The following is a 19,330-nucleotide window of genomic DNA, read 5'->3' as shown; positions in this document are numbered from 1 at the left end:
GGGTAAAAGAGAAGGGAACTGACGTGGGCAGGGGAGTCCCTGGACCCTTGAGGGCCGAAGGAAGAAAGGAGGGAGCCGAGGTTGTCATGTGGTGACTGGAGCGGCCGAAGGGAACCGCGAGACGCGCTGACTTACAGCGAATGGTGTGGAAGGAGGCCCGTGGCCGCTTTTCGAAGCTCTCCCCGAGCCGCAGGCAATGCTCCTCGCGGTCCAGCAGCGGGTTCGCGGTCCCGTTCATGGTCCCGCACCGGCCTCGCGCCCAGATCGGATCTCTTCTGGCGCGGCCCCAGCACGAGCTCCCGGAGCCGGTGTCCGGGAGGACGGTGCTCCCGCAACACCGCTCCGGAGCCCACGGAGAGCCGAGCCGGCGCTCACCTGGGGCCGGAAACAAGTCTCCGCGTCGGGGTCGGGGAAGACTCTGAGGAAGCAAGGCCGTGGGACTTCCGGCGTTTGGAAGATACTTCCGGGTTCCTAGCGGAAGTAGCAGAGGCGGTGCCATGGCAAGAGAAGTCCGCCGGGAAAACCCAATTCGAAGTTCTCCGCGCTAGTTTTGTCAAGGCTCAGGATTTTTCACCACGGTTCCGGAATTCTGCCCTCGAAACCCGTGCTTGACGGAGGGGTGAGTGTGCCCTGCTCTACCCGATAAGTGAGCCAGGGAACCTGATGGCGGTGAGCCTGGAGCGTGGAACATTAGGTTAACGCGAGTCTCATGGCTAATGTGTGGGCCACTCTCCGCAGGTCCTAGTGACCGGTGCGGCCTAGTTTATCCCAAGTGTCCTGAGAGAGATGGGTCCTCGGGACATCAACCGCGCGTCATTGGGTCACTTCCCCTACTTCGCGCCGTGATGACGGTGAGAGGGCTTTGGCCCATGGAAAGCGACGTCTCCTTCTGGTTCATGCGGCAGCTTGATTGCGGTCAGAGCTTAGTTCTCTGTCCTCCGAAAAAAGCCGTAGCTCTGACCCTAGGGAAACCTTGATCCTGGCAATTGACTACCGGTTTTCAGTGCGGGCAACTGTTGTGGATGTTTTTAAGTCACCCCTTTTACGGGCACCGAAGATTATGAGTATTTTCTCTCCAAGACTTCTCAGTCTATTCGTGGGGTTCTTCTTTTTCCAAACGAAACCGACTTATTGGCTCATTCCGGTATGAATCAGAGTTCGGTGCTTGAGACAGTCCTGGCTACTGAATGTAAGCTCTCTGAAGGTAGGGACTGTGTCTTGATCTTCTTTGTGACCTGTCTCCTATAGGGGGCAGAGTTTTGGGTAGAGTCAGCCAGTGGTGTTTGGTGAATGGAACCCAGTGTCTTAAGGAACTACTGTAGACCCCATTAAAGGGTTCTAAAACCCCTAACTAGAATCTCATTCTTTTCTCTAGGAAGCATCTTGTTCGATAAGTACAACTCAGCTTCTTACAACTATTGTAGAGGCAGGCGCGGTGGCCCACGATTGTAATCCCAGCTACTCGGGAGGCTGAGGCAGGAGGATCACAAGTCGGAGGAATTTAGTGAGACCCTGGCTCAGCATAAAAAAATTTAAAAACCTAGGGATGTGACTCAGTGGTTAATCACCCTTGTGTCCAATCCCTAGATCAAAAAAAAAAAAAAAAAAAGAACTATTGTAGAACCACTAACTCTGCATTCTACAGAACTGTTCTAGAACTCCTAATGAGAATCTCATTTTTTTGTATGAAGCATCCCAGGCCTGATGAATATGCGTCTGAGAAAACCCTGTGTCTTCAGTATCAGTATGGATTCCTCAAATTATTCAAGGATGGAGAATCTTCAGTAGTGTTAAATTACCACCAACATAGATGAGATGGCTTCATCACAAAGGAAAGGACTGCAGGCCAGAATTCTCAGCTCTGAAGAAGAGGAGAAACTGAAAAGAAACCAACCTTTGGTGTCAGATTTTAAACAGCAAAAACTGGAAAAAGATGCTCAGAAGAACTGGGACCTTTTTTACAAAAGAAATAGTACCAATTTTTTCAAAGATAGACACTGGACCACCAGAGAGTTTGAGGAGCTAAGATTATGTAGGGAGGTAAGCTGATACTTCACCTTATCCTGAACTTTTCTTCATTTGAGGTTTGCAGAAGAGGGTTGCTTTATTGCATTTCTGAAGGGAGTATGAAGTAGAGAATTTATAAAGTCTATCAAAATGCTTGGTACTTTAGGAGAGAAATACACTGTTTGGTCTCTAGTTTTAGCGATTTCTGGGTTAATGTGTAGAAGAGAGGATATGAGTGGTCATTTTCCATTTTTTGGCTATTCTGAAAGTTGTAAACATTAAATATTCATTCATACTGAGTGAACTTTAGTGACAAATTGAAAATAATAGCGGTTAATGAACTATTTATTATGGCCCTTTCCTGAGAAGATGTGTTGTCTTACTTAAACTTTATAGTAATTTTGTGAAATGTATTGTTACTCCCATTTGTAGATAAAACTGAGGCACAGAGCTATTGAAGTGATTTATCCAAGGATAGAATATAGGGGCAGAAAAGGATTTGGGGTTTGAGTGCAAGCAGTTTAACTTCAGAGCTGTTCAGTTAGCCATTATGTTGGGCTTTTTCTACACAACAAACTACCCAATGTTGGATAGTGATAAATGAGGTACTGGTATTAACTTTTATTAGTTTTCTTGTTTATCTTCTCAGTGGGATGAGAGACTATCTCTCACATTCTGGGTCTTTAAATTTGGTTTGTTTCTTCATTATGAAAATGTAATGTATTGTAACTTTGGGTTCTCTTTCACCAGTTTGAGGGTCAAAAATTAACTATGCTTGAAGCTGGTTGTGGGGTTGGAAATTGTTTATTCCCGCTTTTAGAAGAAGATTCGAATATCTTTGCCTATGCCTGTGATTTTTCTCCAAGAGCGGTTGAATTTGTTAAGGTTGGTGCACCATCTATGTGTTTTGCATGTTTCTGTTTTCTTAGGTGTTCGACCCTCCTTTGCACCCTTTTGCCTAACTTCAGTTCTCTCTTTCCAGTCCACTTTCTGGCTGTGATTACTGTGCTTGTAATTTTTTTTTTTTTTTTACATACATAGGCAACACATACAGAAACACAGCTTTATTCAAGAAAAGTATATACTTCACACCCACCGTATAGACTTTTTCTTTGCTGAACTATTCCAAAGTGGATTACAGACATCAAGACTCACTCCTAAATTTGTCTATATACATGTCCCCCCAAAATAAGGCCTTTTTTCTATTTAACCACTATTAGCATATAGCCAACAAAAGTAACTATAATTCTCTAGTATCTTTAGTACCTATCCCAGATTCTTATTTCCCCAGGTAGGTCCGAGTCCCTTATATAGCTATTTTCAATCTAGGCACAAACTACCTCTTACCCTTCCATTATGTCATTTAAGTCTCCTTAGCTTAAAATACACCTGTCCTACCCCCTACAATTTTTCCCACTGAGTTTTTGGGAAATTTTCTATAATAGTTCTACAATATTATTTTCTATAATAAATTGTGCCAGTTTTCTATACTAAGTTCTCACATTCCAAGTTGGTCTGATTGTTTCTTTGTATTATTGTTTAATTTGTTCCTTCTATTCTCTATATTTCATGTAAACTAAAAGTTAGGCTTAAATCAGGTAAAATATCTTGGCATAAATATATTTATAAGTGATGTTATATTTTGCATACTGCATTCTGTCAGGTGATAATATCTGTTGATCTCCCTACAATTTCTAGCTGTCATCTTAATCCCTGGGTTAAGGTAATAACTGCCTAATTCCCTTGCCATAAAAATATTTTCCTTTTGCCATTAACAAATATGTGGGGGGCACGTTCACAGCATGCACACATTTAGTTCTCCATCAACCTTTTGCTGTTTTAGCATCCATTAGATCTTTTTTTTAATAGTGGTAGGTAGTGTCATATTTAACGTAATTTGATTTTTTCACTCTAAATTATTTCTTGCAGTTTTTCATGTTAATACATGTAAATTACCACATTATATTTATCTGTTATAATATTCCATAAAATGGATAGGTCATACTTACGTAGTAGTTACCCTGTTGGTATTCATTTATATGGTTTTTAATTTTTTTCTCTTATAATCAGGGTTGTTGTGATGGGTATCAAACATGCTTCCCAAAACATATGTGTACTTATTTCTCTGTGATGGATAATGGAAGAAGTAGAATTCTTGGAAGAAGAGTATGCACATTTAAATTTTTATAGATACTACCAGGTTTCCTTCCCAAAAGATCATACCAATTTATAATCTCACCAATAAATTACAACTTTTTCTCTATTCTCTCAATATTTGGTACCAGTCTCTCTATTTTTGCCAATCTTTGGGCATAAAGTATTGTCCCTATATTTTGTTCTTTCCTTATTACCAGATATGTTGAAGACCTTATAATATGTAAATATACTCTTTTCAAGTATTTCTCTTTTGCTGTTGCCCACAGCTCTTAAATGTTCAGGGTTTTTTCCCCACTTTATTCTTCCTTGCATTTTGAGTTTGTATGATTTCTATCGTCCTGTCATTTAAGTTTACTGATCCTTTCCTAAGCAGCAAGTGTTCCTACTGATGAACTTGTCAGAAGCATAATTACTCATTTTCATGTCCATGTTTTTGGTTTCTGGCACTTACATTTGAGTCTTTTTATACTTTCCATTACTAAAATCACCTACCTAATCTTACACACAGTCTCTTTTCCATTAGAACCTTTAACAATTTAATCATTGTTATTTTAAATACCCAAACTTTTAGTTCCATCGTCTGTGTTATATTTGAGTCTAACTCTAAAGATTGCTTTCTTCAGAATGTTTTTCTTGTCTTTTGTATGCCTTGTACTTCTTTCTTGAAGTTGGACAAACTAGGGCAGGAGATACTGAGATAATAGGAATTTGTAATAATCTAGTCAGGAGCTGGACTGTGTTTGAAGCTGTTGCTATAGTTGCTTGTGAGGTTTGTTGTTGCTATGGGCACCAGATTTAAAACTCCTCTGGTGGCTTGGCTTTGGGTATTCCCTTATCCTTTTCCCTAAATAGAGTCTGTCTCTTGTAGTTTCCTGGTTGCAATTTATGGTTATTATTACTAGGGACTTGTTGGTGGGGCATGGGAGAAAGTATTTATTATTCTCTAATGTCTGCTCTTTTTTCAACTGTGCGGTGGGCCTATACCTTAACAGTATGACCTTCATATGTGTTTCTACTTAAAATTTTTCTTGCTCATCACTCTCCCAACTGCAGAGTGTACCTATCAATGTCCTCTCTGTGATCTTGAGGATGTTCTCCCTACAAATTGACTGGACTTGGGCAACTTGCCCCAGCTGCAGAGGTATCCCATGGTGTCCTTAGGTTGCAGGCCTCTGGTGACCTTTTCATGCAGATTCAGTGTTTTCTTTAAAGGATATGAGAAAAACCACCATCAGAAAGTACCATCCTCTCGGTGCGACCCTAGCACTATTCCTGGTGGAAACCCCTTCAGAGGGCTGGAAACAGTCTTATGCTTCCACATTCCAATGCCCACTTTTGGTCTCTAGCAGTTTGCCAAATTTCTGGTTTTGTCTTCCTAGGCTGAGGGCTTTGGCCTCAGGTAAGCAGTGCTTGGGTCTGTGTCTGCCTGATGAAACACATCTTTCTCCAGATTTTGGACTGGTGGGTTCTGTGATCTCTGTCCTTTGTTGGGTTCACAAAAAGAGTCATTACTTTGCTCTTTCCAGCTATTTTCTTTTGTAAGGTTGGGAGCTGTGTCTTTCCACTCCTTTTCAGGCTGAGCTGAAACTAAAAGTTGTAACACTGATTGAATGAGAAATTCATTTTCCTACTCTGATAATTGTCACCTTCATTATCTACCTTTTTATCTTAATTGTTATCCTTTGTCTGTCATGTGAAGTCCTAAACTCTCTCTCATACTCACAGGTCTGTTTGGGGACTTTTCTGTCTCAATGATTTCCTTGTTATTCTCAAACCACATTGTTTTATTACTATATTTGTAGTATGTTTTGATGTCCCATTGTGTGTCTCCTCCTTCATTTTAAAAATTGACTTTTGCTTCAATAAATTAGATTTACCTTGACAAGTTTCTTTAAGTCTATTGGAATTCGGTTGAGATTGCATTGGATCTTTAGGTGAAATTCTGAATAGAATTGACATGTTTTCAATATTGAATTTTCCCTTCCAGTAACTTTATGTGTTTATTCAGGTCCTCATTATGGAGGAAAATCTTAACATTTTTCTTCACAATACTCTTATACATTGGTTGAAGCCCACCAGCGAAAATATACGAGGAACACCCTTGTAGTTTAAAAAAAAAAAAAAAAAAAAAAAATTTTTTTAGCTTGCTGCATCAAGGGAAAATATACCACAGAAGAATCATGGGCGCTTCCCAAGAAGGGGAATTGGAAGGCTTCCCCACAGGGCTTAGGCTTAAAGGGGATGATTCCGAGCAGGATTAAGGAAGCAGAGATCTGTTTATGTTATCATCCCTCTGGAAGTACACATTTCTGAAATGCTCACTTTTGAACAACTGATGGACTACATTCTCTCCTCAGTTAAAATTGATTTGCTAAAATGATACCTTGCCTCTCTTTCTGAGTCATACATCCTTTATGTGTGAATGATTGATTACTTGGTTTTTATCCAGCAATAGGAGGTGCTTTCATTCTGTGTAGCAGTACACAACTAGAAATAGGCTCTTTTGATGGCATGTTTTTGTATATGTCAGCATGGTTTGTTGCATTAAAATTCTTTTGTTTTTTTTTCCCCTCTCTAGCAAAATCCTTTATACAACACAGAGAGATGCCAGGTATTCCAGTGTGATCTCACTAAAGATGACCTTCTGGATCATGTACCACCAGAATCTGTGGACGTTGTCATGTTGATATTTGTGCTCTCAGCCATTCACCCAGATAAGATGCACCTTGTTTTACAAAACATTTATAAGGTTGGTGATTAGGGGGTCTGTACTTGAGGGTTGGACATCCAGATCCCCGGGTTTACCTTCCCTCTGAGGCTCGTGTACTGGCTAGAGTCACAGACTCTTCATTTTCATTACATAGATTGTGTATTTGGTGTATGAAAAGGGATTTTCTGGCATAAAATACCCACCACAACTTTGAATTTGTTCAGTGCTGTGACTGTTCTTCAGAGTTTGGCCAGCCCTAGAGCAAGGATGATTTTGAGATCTGTGAGGTGAGAGGAAATATGGTCAGTGGATAAGAAGTTAAGAATGCCTAGGCACAAATCCTGGTTTTCTACTTAGGCAAGTTCCTTCACCTCTCTCAGCATCAGTTTCTTTACTTGCAAATGTTGAAATAATAGTTCCAAGATCATATAGGATTTGTGGAAGATTGAATGAGATAGGTATAAAGTTCTTAGCACAATGCCTAGAACATGGTAAGTCCTCTTTAAAATCAACCATTAGGGTGTTGTTACTATCACCATTATTGTTATTAAACTGGGAAGAGCCCAAACTGCTGTTGTTGTCAGGAGACTGCTGTAGCACTCAAGAAGTAAAGTTTCGCTCAAGAAGTCATGTGACTCAAGCCATCTTCCATCTGTGAACCTCAGTTTTCTTGTCTATAAAATCAGAGTGTCTCACAGATGAAGGTGACATCATGAATCTGGGCACTTTATAAACTGTAGTGGAAGATCTTTCATCTATTATGAACAACCCATTGCTGTGTTGGTTAACCTTAAAAATCAATTAAACCAATGAATCTTTACATTCTAAACTTAAACATTTTATTATATATTGAAATGTGTGTTTTCATTTATTCATCCTTTCTTTTTTTTTTTAAGCTTTGTTGTAGATGAACAGTGGTGCTAAAGATTGAACCCAGTGCCTCACACATTCTAGGCAAGCGTTCTGCCACTGAAGTACAGCCCCAGCCCTATTCATCACTCCTGATAGAGGACCAAGAACCATTATCATTTACATAAACCATATCTTTTTTTTTTTTTTTTTTTGTACTAGGAATTGAACCCCAGCGAGCTTTACCACTGAGCTACATCCTCGGCCCTTTTTGTTTTTTATTTTGAGATACAGTCTCACTAAGTCACTTAGGGACTAAGTTGCTGAGGTTGGCTTTGAACTTGGCAATCTTCCTATCTTAGCCTCCCAAGCTGCTGGGATTAGACATGCACCACTGCACCCAGTACTTGTAGTGTCTTTGTAGAATAATAAGCCTGGCAAGGTGGCACATGCCTGTAATTTCAGCTACTTGGGAAGCTGAGGTAGAAGAATTGCAAGTCTGAGGCCAGCCTGGGCAATTTAGCAAGATCCTATCTTGAACAACAAAGAGCTGGGCTTGTTGCTCAGTGGTTACGCACCCCTGAGTTCAATCTAAATGCACAGAAGTTCTCTTACCCAACATCTACTTCTTCAACTTGCTGATTGCTCTCATTTCCATTCGAAAGCAGAGTGATTGTGGCCCCTGATTTTCTGAATGGTGGAGAGCCTCACTGAGTTGCTTAGGGCCTCTAGCTGAGGCTGGCTTTGAACTCCTGCCTCAGCCTCCTACTGGGATTACAGACACGCACCACTGCACTGGCTCCTGGTATTAACTTTTAAAATTAGTAAGAGATAGAAGTTTCAAATCACTAGAAACCTATTAGGAAATTATTCCCCCTTAAAACTGTACTTTTAAACATGTAGGTCTTGCCATACTGATTTTAGCCCTCAACTTGTGAGTTTTGTGAGGTTTTTTTCCTTCCTTACTTCCAGTCCCCTGGTATGTGAGCAGTTGAGAACTCATAATACTCCAGAACCTGGAACTTAGGCTAAAGAGGCCAGAAAAGGCATCAGGGAAAAGATGCTAGGAATCACCTGATTAGGAGGGCCAGGTGAGTGTGGAAACTAGAGAGAGAGCAGAAGAGATGAGGGTGGACAGAGAGTCACTTGTCTAACATTGAAAGTTTTTAGTTTGTTTTGTTTTTGGCACGATGGATTGAATTCAGGAGTGGTTTACCACCGAGCTGTGTTCCTAGCCCTCTTTATTGTGTGTGTGTGCGTGCATGTGTGTGTGCGTGCGTGTGCGTGTGTGTGTGTGTGTGTGTGTATGTGTTAGGGTCTTGCTAAGTTGCTGAGACTGGCCTGAAACTTGCCATCCTCCTGCCTTAGTTTCCCGAGTCATTGGCATTACAGGCGTGAACTACCACGTTATACTTCTTAGTACTGACAAGGCATTAGACGTTACCATGAGAGTAAATGGTGTAGATAGGGTGGAGGACAAGATCTCAAGAAGAGAGAAGCTCAAATCATGAAGAGGCCAGCATATTTGGAAGGACAATCCACGTGTACATTGAAATTGACCAGAATTAAAAGTGGAATAGCATTCAGATAATACAGTAAACCAGAAGATACATGAAGGGAAACGACCCTGGAACCGACTCAAGAAAAGATAGTAGGTGACATAAGGAGGACAAAGAATGCACAGAAAGGAGCAAGGCCTTGTGCAAAGGTGATGGGAGAGAACACAACCTGACTTGAAAGGGGATGGTCAGGATTCTGTGAGCACAAGAATACAAAGGCACCATTCAGAAGAGAGTGCCCGGTGTACCAGGGATTTCATGGGCAAAAGGTTCCAAGTATTAGGAAGGAGCTGGGGATATAGGTAGGGTATAGAGATGGGAATGAGGGTGCCCACTATCAGTACAGTCATGTGTCACTTAACAATTCAATTTTGTCATTGTGTAAACATAGAGTACACTTACACAAACCTAAATGTTACAGTTACTACACATCTAGACTTCATGGTATGTATTTATGGAATAGCTTATTGCTCCTTGGGCCACAGTAAACAAAATAACACATGATTCAGTCGAGCACAAGAGAAAAATGATGTGTTCAAGACACACAGTAAACAAGATATGTGAGTCTGCTGCTGCAGAGTTTTTTGTTTTGTTTTTTTGCTGCAGGTTTTTGTGGGTTTGTTTTTGTTGTTATTTTTGGTACCGGGGATTGATCCCAGTGGCGATTAACCACTGCACCACATCCCCATCCCTTTTTTATATTTTATTTAGAGACAAGTTCTCGCTAAGTTGCTTAGGACCTCGCTAAGTTGCTGTCGCTGGCTTTGAATTCATGATCCTACTGCCTCGGCTTCCTAAGCTTACAGACTGCTGCTGCTGCAGTTTTTAAATAAATTTTTTTTATTTGTTCTTTTTAGTATATATGACAGTGGAATGTATATAACTACATATGTATAATATGAAATTGACATACTATACATACATGGAGTATAACTTTCCATTTTTGTGGTTGTATATGATATGGAGTTACACTGGGCATGTATTCATATATGAACATAGGAAAGTTATATCTGATTCATTCTACTGTCTTTCCTATTTCCATCCCCCCAATCCTGTGAACCTCCACTCCTACCTCCCCTCTGCCTATCTGCATATCAGAGAGAACATTCAGCCTTTTTGGAGATTGGCTTATTTCACTTACCATGATAGTCCAGTTTCATCCATTTACCAGCAAATGCCATAATTTCATTTTTCTTTATGGCTGCATAATATTCCATCGTGTATATGCACCACATTTTCTTTATCCATTCATCCGTTGAAGGGCACCTAGGTTAGTTTTATAGTTTAGCTATTGTGAGTTGAGCTGCTCTAAACATTGATTTGGCCACGTCACTGTAGTATGCTGATTTAAAAAAAAAAAAAATCCTTTGGATATATTCCAAGGAGTCGGGTAAATGTCAAATGGTGATTCCATTCCAAGTTTTCTGAGGAATCTCCATACTGCTTTCCAGAGTGATTGCACCAATTTGCAGCCCCACCAGCAATGTATGAGTTAAACTCTTTTTTAATAAGTAGAAGAAATACACTCTAAAATGAAAAGAAATACAGCATAACTTTATGATTTGAATGTGGCTCAAGTGTATCCCCCAGTGGTTCATGTGTAGAAAGAAGCTTGGTCCCTTGTATGGCAATGTGAAAAGTAGTAGAACCCTTGAAATAGGATCTTTTAGAAGGTCCTTTGGTCATTGGAGGCTACCTTCAGAAGGGATTGAGGCAGTTCTTGTGAGATATTTGATTAATTCTCACAAAAGTGTTGCTATATAGAGAGAAAATCTTACCCTTCCCTCACTCTGGTTTCTGACTCTCTGTGTGATCTCTTTCTCACACATGTTCTGCCATCCACCATCAGAGCTGATGCCAGTACCATGCCTCTGAACTTCTAGAACTGTAAACTAACTAAACCTTTTTTTAAATAAAGCTTGCCAGCCTCAGGTATTTCACTGTAGTAATGAAAAACATACCAAGACATATAGTAAATACATAAACCAGCAACGTAGTCATTATCATTAAGTATTGTGTACTGTACGTAATTGCATGTTCTATATTTTTATACAGATGGCAGTGTGGTCTGTTTCCTTATACCAGCGTCACCACAAGTAGCATAATGTGTTGTGCTGTGATTATGACAGCTATGATGTCACCAGGTGATACGAATTTTTCAGTTCCATTATAATTTTATGAGACCACTGTCATATATGCAATCCATTGTTGACCAAAACTTCCTTACATGACATGTGACTGTACTTCTCTTCAGCATTGTACTGGAGGTGCTAGTCAGCTCAAAAATACAAAATTTAATTTAAAACTTTAAGAATGAAAAATTTGTTACTTGTAGAAATTATAATTGTCTAACCAAAAATATTAGAACAGCTGGATGTAATGGCACACGCCTGTAATCCCAGCTACTCAGGAGATTGAGGCAGGAGGATCGAAAGTTTGAAGCAAGCCTAGGCCACTTAGTGAGATCCTGTCTCAAAAAATAAAGGACTGGGGATGTATCTCAGTGATAGAGCACTACTGGCTTCAGTCACCTGTACACCCTCCCAATAATCACAAGAGTATAAGATGAATGTATCAATGTCTCAGAACTGTACACTTAAAAAGTTAAGATAGTAAAATATATGTTATGTATATTTTACCATACAAAAAAGGGAGTAGCATGCAATGTGCACTCTGACTTTTTCACTTACTGTTATATTGCTTATGTTCATTTATTATGTTATTGTCATTGTTTTGACTGCTATCTATGTTCCATCACATCAGGGCCTGCAAATGACAGCCACAAGCCAAATCTCCCCTATTTTTTTTTTTTTTTTTTTTTTAGTTTTGTTTTGAGACAGGATCTAAGTAAGTTGTCCAGGCTGACCTTGAACTTAAAATTCTGCCTCAGCCTCCCAAGTAGCTGGGATTGTAGGCCTGCGCTGCTACTTCCAGCCCAAATCTGTTCTTATGTAGAAGACCAGTTTATATAATACAAGAGAGTAAATTATATACACAGCATATTGAAGGTCATTGAAAAAAATTTATATGACTGGGCACAGTGGCACACACCTGTAATCCCAGCGGCTAGGGAGGCTGAGGCAGGAGGGTTCCTAGTTCAAAGCCAACGTTAGCAACTTAGTGAAGCCCCAAGCATCTTAGCAAGACCCTGTCTCAAAATAAGTATTAAAAAGGGATGGGGATGTGCCTCGGTGGTTAAGCACCCTTGGGTTCAATCCACAGTACCTGCACCCTCCAAAAATAAAAATAAAAAAGACAAAAGTTTAGAACTTTCAGGAAAAAATATGACCTCCAAGTGGGGAAAACTTCAAAGGAGACCCAAAGCATTTTAAGCATAAAGATAATAGGAAAAATTAAGAAGAAAAGAGAGAATTTCTACTGTTTAAAAGATAATATTAAGAAATTAAAAAGGCAAATTGGGAAAAATAATTTATCATCTATACAGCTGGCAAAAGATTAGTATCTACAATACACAAAGAATTCCCGTTCTATCCATATGAAAGACAAGTTAATAGGAAAATGGTCCAGCCCTCAGTCATTTTATAGAAGGGTAAGTTAACATGTGAAAGAATAATCTCAGTGACCCAGGAAATGTAAGATAAAACCATAATAAGACACCACTGGATTAACAAAATAAGAAGTTTGATAAAGCCAAGTACTGATGAGAATATGGATCTGCAGGACCCCTTGTACTTTTCTGATAGGAGCAGGGTAACCAGTTTGGAAGTCAGTTTAACATAATGGAGGAGACACACATTGTAATATGTGCTGACAGTTGGAACACTGTGTAGCACTGAAAGACGATGACTCCAAGTATATATAATGACATGGGTGAATTTTCCAGAAACCAAGTTGTTGCCTGGGCATGGTGGCACACACGGTAATCGAAGCTACTTAGGAGGCTAAGGCAGGAGGATAGGGAGTTCCAAACCATCCAGGGAAACATAGTGAGACCCTATCTGGAAAAAAAGGGATAAAAACAAGTTGCTTACAGCATGATGCATTTATGAGCAACCTCTCACTCTTTCCCCCATTGAGAAAAAGAAAGAAAAATAGTAGATTAATAATGCAAATCCAGGGCTGGGGATATAGCTCAGTTGGTAGAGTGCTTGCCTTGCAAGCACAAGGCCCTGGGTTCAATCCCTAGCACCGCAAAAAAAAAAAAAAAAAAAAAAAATAATGCAAATCCAGGCTGGTGGATTTCTAAGGCAGGACTTCTTGTCATTTTTGTGCCATGAACCCCCTCAATAGTCTAGTGAAACCTATGAACCCCTCAGAATGTTAGCTGCCTATTTTAGTAGGTCCAAGTGGGTTACAAAGGAAACCCATATTAAAATACAGTTTCAGTCATATTTGTTATAAAACAAATTCAATATGATGTGATTTTTAATTAACACATTCATTAGCAAGCTCTGTAGTGGTGATCTAGTATGTACCATACTTTTAAAAAAATTTATTTGGGCACACTCATAAATTTGTTTAAAGTAAAACAAATCCACTGTATGCAGTGGTGCCTGCCTGTAATCCCAATGACTCAGGAGGCTGAGGCAGGAGGATCACAAGTTCCCAAAGCCAGCCTCAGCGACTTAGCAAGGCCCTAATCAACTCAGTGAGACCCTATCTCTAAATAAAATATAAAAAAGGACTGGGAATGTGACTCAGTGGTCAAGTGCCCCTGAGTTCAAACCCTGGTACCCAAAAAAAAAAAAAAAAGTTTGTGTGTGTGTGTGCACACGTGAATATCAAGGCAATATGATAGTGTTCTCAAATCATCCTATTTACTCACAAAATCTGCATGATAAATTTTACAGCAAAATACAAGTTTGCTTGACACCTTTTTATTGCTTTGACTTCTTCCTCTCTTGTAACTTCATGTAGCAGCCTCACTGTAAAGTCCCTGTTATGGTCTCAAGACGTTTGTGTACTTCAAAAGGGAAAGCAATTGGCAGAGAATGTAAATTGAGCATATGCAAGGACTGCACCATGATGCAAGAATATTTAGGTCTTTTTAGGGGGGGGGTTATTTGTTACAGTCTAGAAACGGAACCTGGAGCCTTGTGCATGCTCCGCAAGGGCTTACCGTGGAGCTACTTCCCCAGCCCTTTTTATCTTTTAAAAATTTTTTACAGACTGCATTTTGATTCATTGTACACAAATGGGGTACATCATTTCGTTTCTGTGGTTGTACATGATGTAGATTCATACCATTCGTGTAATCGTACAGGTACATAGGGCCATGATGTCTGTCTCATTCCACCATTTTTTATACCCCCTCCTCTCATTTTCTTCTACATAATCTAAAGTTCCTCAATAAGGTCTTGCTAAGTTGCCAAGGCTGGCCTTAAATGGGATCCTCCTGCCTCAGCCTCCTGAGTGACTGGAATTAAGGCATAGGCAATGGCGCCAGGCTCTTTTTGGTTTATTTTGTCAAAATTTTGGCTGCCTAAATTCATAATTGAGTGCTAAGTTTCCATTAGAAGCAGTGAAAATAAAGATGCAACTTTGTTTTCTACTTATATTGACAGTCCTCTGATCTCTAACCTTCAACCTTTTGGGCCTGTGGACTCTAGATTGAGAATTTCTGTGTAGGAGAAGGGCAGAGTTATGATGCAGAGGAGGAGCTTACAGGTGGATGCAGCATTGTTGATAATGGACTGAATCACTTAAACTGGGTGACAGAGTTCAATTATAATTTCATAACTTTTTTGTTATCTGTAGTTTTATTTTCCTGAGGTTTAATAGTCATGAAATAAGTACCCCAGACCAATTAGAGGGGTTTTCCCACATGCATATCCTCATGTAAACACCAACTAAATACAGAATGTTTCTAGCATCTCTGCAGGCTTCCCAGTGCCCCCACCCCACCTCCAGAGACCCTAGGTGACTAGTTTTCTGACCTCCATCCTCATAGATTAGTTTCATCTGTTCCCAAACTTCTTGTCATAAAAACACACAGTTTTTGTGGGTGTGCTTATACATATGTATATATATATATTAGTAGTATAAAATATTATATTAAAAAAAAGAAAAACAAAAAACTGAGCTGGGTGTAGTGGCACACACCTGAAATCCCAGTGGCTCAGGAGGCTGAGGCAGAAGGATCGAAAGTTCAAAGCCAGCCTCAGCAACTTAGCAAGGCCCTAAGCCACTCAGCGAGACACTGGAAATAACATATAGAAAAGCACCCCTGGGTTCAATCCCCAATTCCAAAAAAAAAGAAACAAATAAAAGAAAAACTTGATTTAAGCTGTCCCAGACCATGCTTTCCTTTAGTAACAAATTCCATCTCAGCATTCCTCCTATTTTTTACTCTTCAGTAGAATTTTTTTTTTTCCCAGCTTATCTGGAATGAGTTTACAGCAGCAGTGATCGCCTTCTCATTGGCTGGTTCATTCATTTGAAATGGTGTGTTTCATCAGGAAATTTCTAGAGGGAGAAACAGTTTTTAGCCTCTGATGATAACACACCTGTGGACTGCTCTGAGCCCCTTGCATGAATAGTCACAGGAATAAGCTGTCATAATGTAAATCTAATCACTCCAAGTTAACACCAGAGGGAACTTTTTTTTTTTTTAATTTGTAATAGAAGAGTGAAGTAGGCTAGATTTGTCATCAGAAGACCTACTAAACTTTGGTCTTAAAGTCATTGACTTGCCTTGAAACCTTCGGCAAGTAAGTCACACTTACTCTGAGCCAGCCTTACCGAAAAGCAGGCTTAATAGTACCTAATCTATCAACCCTCAGAGTTGTTGAAATGAAAAAAAGTGACATTGGGAAATGCCTGATTAACTATAGTGTCGTGATCAAAAGAGGCATTAGTATCATAATTATTATTTTACAGATGAGAAAACATATTCAGAGGGATGAAATTACTTGCCATTCAACTAGTTAATGGAAGAACTGAGATTTGAGTCAAGATTTCCAAATTCCTGAGTGAGTGTTCTTTCCACTATCCCATGCAGCCCTTCCTTTTGAAATGAAGAATAAGTCTCATGTGAACTAAATGTTTCAGACTTTTTCCTTCTTAACTTTTCACATTCTAAAACATAGCATTTCTGACCAAGGTAAGAATGTTTTTATCTGAGAGGCTCGCTCTTCACTGACAGCATTTTTCAAAGACATGCTAGTATTGATAAGAGTTTATTAAGTGAGAAAATCTTCTCAAACAAATGGAAAACATCATGGACAATCTTTCCTATTCTATGCAGGAAGAGAAAATACATCTAACTGCTTTTAAAAATTTGATAGCACATCACACACATTTCCAAAGGAGACAAATCTATTACAAAAGGTTATGTATGTCCATTTTATTGTAAATGCTTTCAAAACATCTTGTTGAGGTGTGATGAGTGAGAAAAAGATTTAATAAAAAACAGTGCCCCCCTTTCCAGTTCCCTCTCATCTGGTAGTGCTAAACCACGTGAAAGAATTTTCACATAAAAAGCAAGTGTCAAAAAAAAAAAAAAAAAAAAAGGTGTCACAGTGTGTGCTTCTTTTCATTCTGGAAAGCATGTAGCTGTTTCCTTTGTAAGGTGAGCTGTACCCACACCCTGCTGATCTTTCCATCTGATTACCGAGACATCTACTCTGATATCTTGTCTCTGAAAGACATTTGTGCAGGACTCATCACCTGGTCCTAACGCTGGTCCTCTCCTCTGCGGTGTTACACTCTGGCCTGACGATCCACTCCCCACATCTACAAGTCCAGTGTAGCAGGGGAAGAATACGAAAATTGACCTCTCCCCTCTGCACCTCTCTTCTTACATAGTGTGAAGAGTGACACATACCCCGACCCCGCAGGGCTAACCAAAGTGTCTGTTCCACAGTACGAAGCCTTTTGACCCAAGTGTGAGTCCTGACTCCCCGACTTAGTAGCTAGTGAGTGATGGTGGAGGGCAGATGGCTTAACCCTCTCAAGGGTGGTTTTCCTCATCTTACATGAGGTGTGACAGTCATACTCCTTCCTTTCAGAATTGGGTGAAAATCTAATGAAGAAACATCTGGCAAGCTGTCAGGTGCCAGACGTGTCAGTTACGAGCATAGCAGGTGAGCTGTAAGTTATTATAGCCCAGTGAAACCAGAGCTGAGGCTCTGAATGAGGAAAACCAGCCTAAAAAATATGACATCATTTTAAGAGATTTTGATAGTTCAAGTATTACCAAGTAGCCAATAAATGTGCTTAGTGAGGATAGTACTGTCTGGTCTATTGTCTTTTGCATTTTAATTGTATGACTCTGGGCTTTCCAGAGTGCTTTTGGAGGTGCTCAAGAAATGTCTCCAATATTATGGGGCTCTGCCAGGTCTTCCTATCCCTTTCACTAGCTGACCCTTTTTCCTACATATTATGGGTATTTCAGTCTAGATTCTTTTCTAATTGCCGCAAATCTATAAGTTATTTGAATGCCTAACAATCAGATTTTGTTTAACTGGGATCCCCAGAGTTACTTGCAGTTTGTTTTTGTTTCATAGGTTTTAAAACCAGGCAAAAGCATCTTGTTCCGTGACTACGGGCTGTACGATCATGCCATGCTTAGGTTTAAAGCTGGCAGCAAACTTGGAGAAAACTTTTATGTTAGACAAGATGGAACCAGATCATATTTTTTTACTGATGGTAAGATGAATGGAATCTATCCTTAAAGTGTTTTATTCTTTATTTCTGTTATGCTTGATTGCATTATCACTACAGTAAGGTCTGGGAGGGCTTACAGGTGTACTTAGCACACACACAAGTTCCTGGGATAAGCTCAGTGCACACCTTTTACCCAGCACCTAGGAAAACAAAGCCCCTGCCTGTGGGGAGCTCATGGGCCTCTCTGGTAACGGGGCCTACTTAGTGAGCCTGGGATAATGAACAGGCTCTGACATGCTACATGGATGCCTTATGGCAACTGTACTGGAAAAGAAGGGAGGGCAAATCATTTCTTCAGTCAAAAATAAAGCAAATAAATAATCTTTTTTTTTTTTTCGGTACTGGGGATTGAACCCAGGGCCTTGTGCTTGCAAGGCAAGCACTCTACCAATTGAGCTATATCCCCAGCCCCAAATAAATAATCTTAATGCCTTAAGATTACTTTCCAAGATCACAAAGGCAAGCAACCTTTTTTTAATAAAAGTAATTGGATCTGCTGGGTATGGTAACTCAGGACTGTAATCCCAGATACTCAGGAGGCTAAGGCAGGAAGATCGCCAAGTTCAAAGACAGCCTCAGCTGATGCCCTAGATAACTTAGTGAGACCTGTCTCAAAAAAAGAGGAATATCACAAGTTCAAAGCCAGTCCCAGCAACTTAGCTAATCCTTAAAGCAACTTAAAGAAGCCCTGTCTCTAAAAAGTATTTTGAAAGACTGGGGATGTGGCTTAGTGGTTAAGCGCACCTGGATTCAATCCCTGGTACCAAAAATTAACAAATATATAAATAGTTGAGAAAATAGTAATGTCTGTAGAGTACTTCAGAGCACATCCTTGGGAGTGATACCCTCAGTAAGAGTCTTTATTTTTGTTACATAGATGTTGTTTTATTTAATATGTAGTGATATATTATTGGGGTTAAATTTTCCTGAGAATATATAACCATTAGGTGATATTTTTTTTTTTTTTTTTTTTTTTTTGCTTTTTGGTTTTTTGTTTTTTTTTTCATTCTGGTCATAGATTTTCTTCCTTCCTGTTATCTGGATGTTGAGCATTGTTGGCCTGTTTGTCTTGTAGAATTCCTGGCTCAGCTCTTTGTGGACACAGGTTATGAAGAAGTGGCAAACGAGTATGTGTTTCGAGAGACAGTGAATAAAAAGGAAGGCCTCTGTGTGCCGCGGGTGTTCCTTCAGAGCAAATTCCGAAAGCCTTCGAAGAACCTGAAGCCTGCGACCCTGGGCCTGGGTCACCTGCCTGGCAATTGTGCCTCCCCTTGAGGAGAGGAGAACTTGAAATTAGTTTTTTAGTTTGTCTATTTTTATATTTTAATTTTTTTAAATGAGCACATATAATTTTTGTATTAAAAAAAGGAGCAAGTGATTGTGTGCTATTAGAAATGCAAATAAAACTGCAAAGCCTGAA

General features: G+C 39.8%; 2 protein-coding genes across 10 annotated transcripts in view; one reads left to right on the top strand and one right to left on the bottom strand.

Annotated features, from left to right (window-relative positions):
- Eaf1 (ELL associated factor 1) overlaps window positions 1-676 on the bottom strand; it is a 14,955-nt gene extending 14,279 nt beyond the window's left edge. The window contains exon 1 of the mRNA XM_047531114.1: window positions 136-676. Coding sequence (XP_047387070.1) covers window positions 136-499 — 364 coding nt within the window. The 5' untranslated portion in view covers window positions 500-676. The remainder of the gene's footprint in view (window positions 1-135) is intronic.
- Window positions 88-19,330, top strand: Mettl6 (methyltransferase 6, methylcytidine). Of its 9 annotated transcripts, none has more exons than XR_007105760.1 (8): window positions 88-619; window positions 1,692-2,040; window positions 2,758-2,892; window positions 6,743-6,913; window positions 16,123-16,214; window positions 17,108-17,159; window positions 17,253-17,327; window positions 17,751-17,888. XR_007105760.1 is itself a non-coding variant. In XM_047531119.1 (6 exons), exons 2-5 carry the CDS (start codon window positions 1,816-1,818, stop codon window positions 16,171-16,173), a joined length of 582 nt encoding a protein of 193 aa, XP_047387075.1. In that variant the 5' UTR covers window positions 88-619; window positions 1,692-1,815; the 3' UTR covers window positions 16,174-16,214; window positions 17,751-17,887. The 9 variants fall into 9 exon arrangements, 5 of the variants coding, with proteins under 5 accessions (XP_047387075.1, XP_047387072.1, XP_047387071.1 ...); XR_007105759.1 differs by having other exon boundaries at window positions 17,050-17,159; XR_007105758.1 differs by having other exon boundaries at window positions 17,050-17,327.

Source organism: Sciurus carolinensis, chromosome 17 (genome assembly GCF_902686445.1).
Source record: "Sciurus carolinensis chromosome 17, mSciCar1.2, whole genome shotgun sequence".
Lineage (NCBI taxonomy): Eukaryota > Metazoa > Chordata > Mammalia > Rodentia > Sciuridae > Sciurus > Sciurus carolinensis.
The sequence above is the reverse complement of the archived record's forward strand: the minus strand, read 5'-3'. Positions and strand labels throughout refer to the sequence as shown.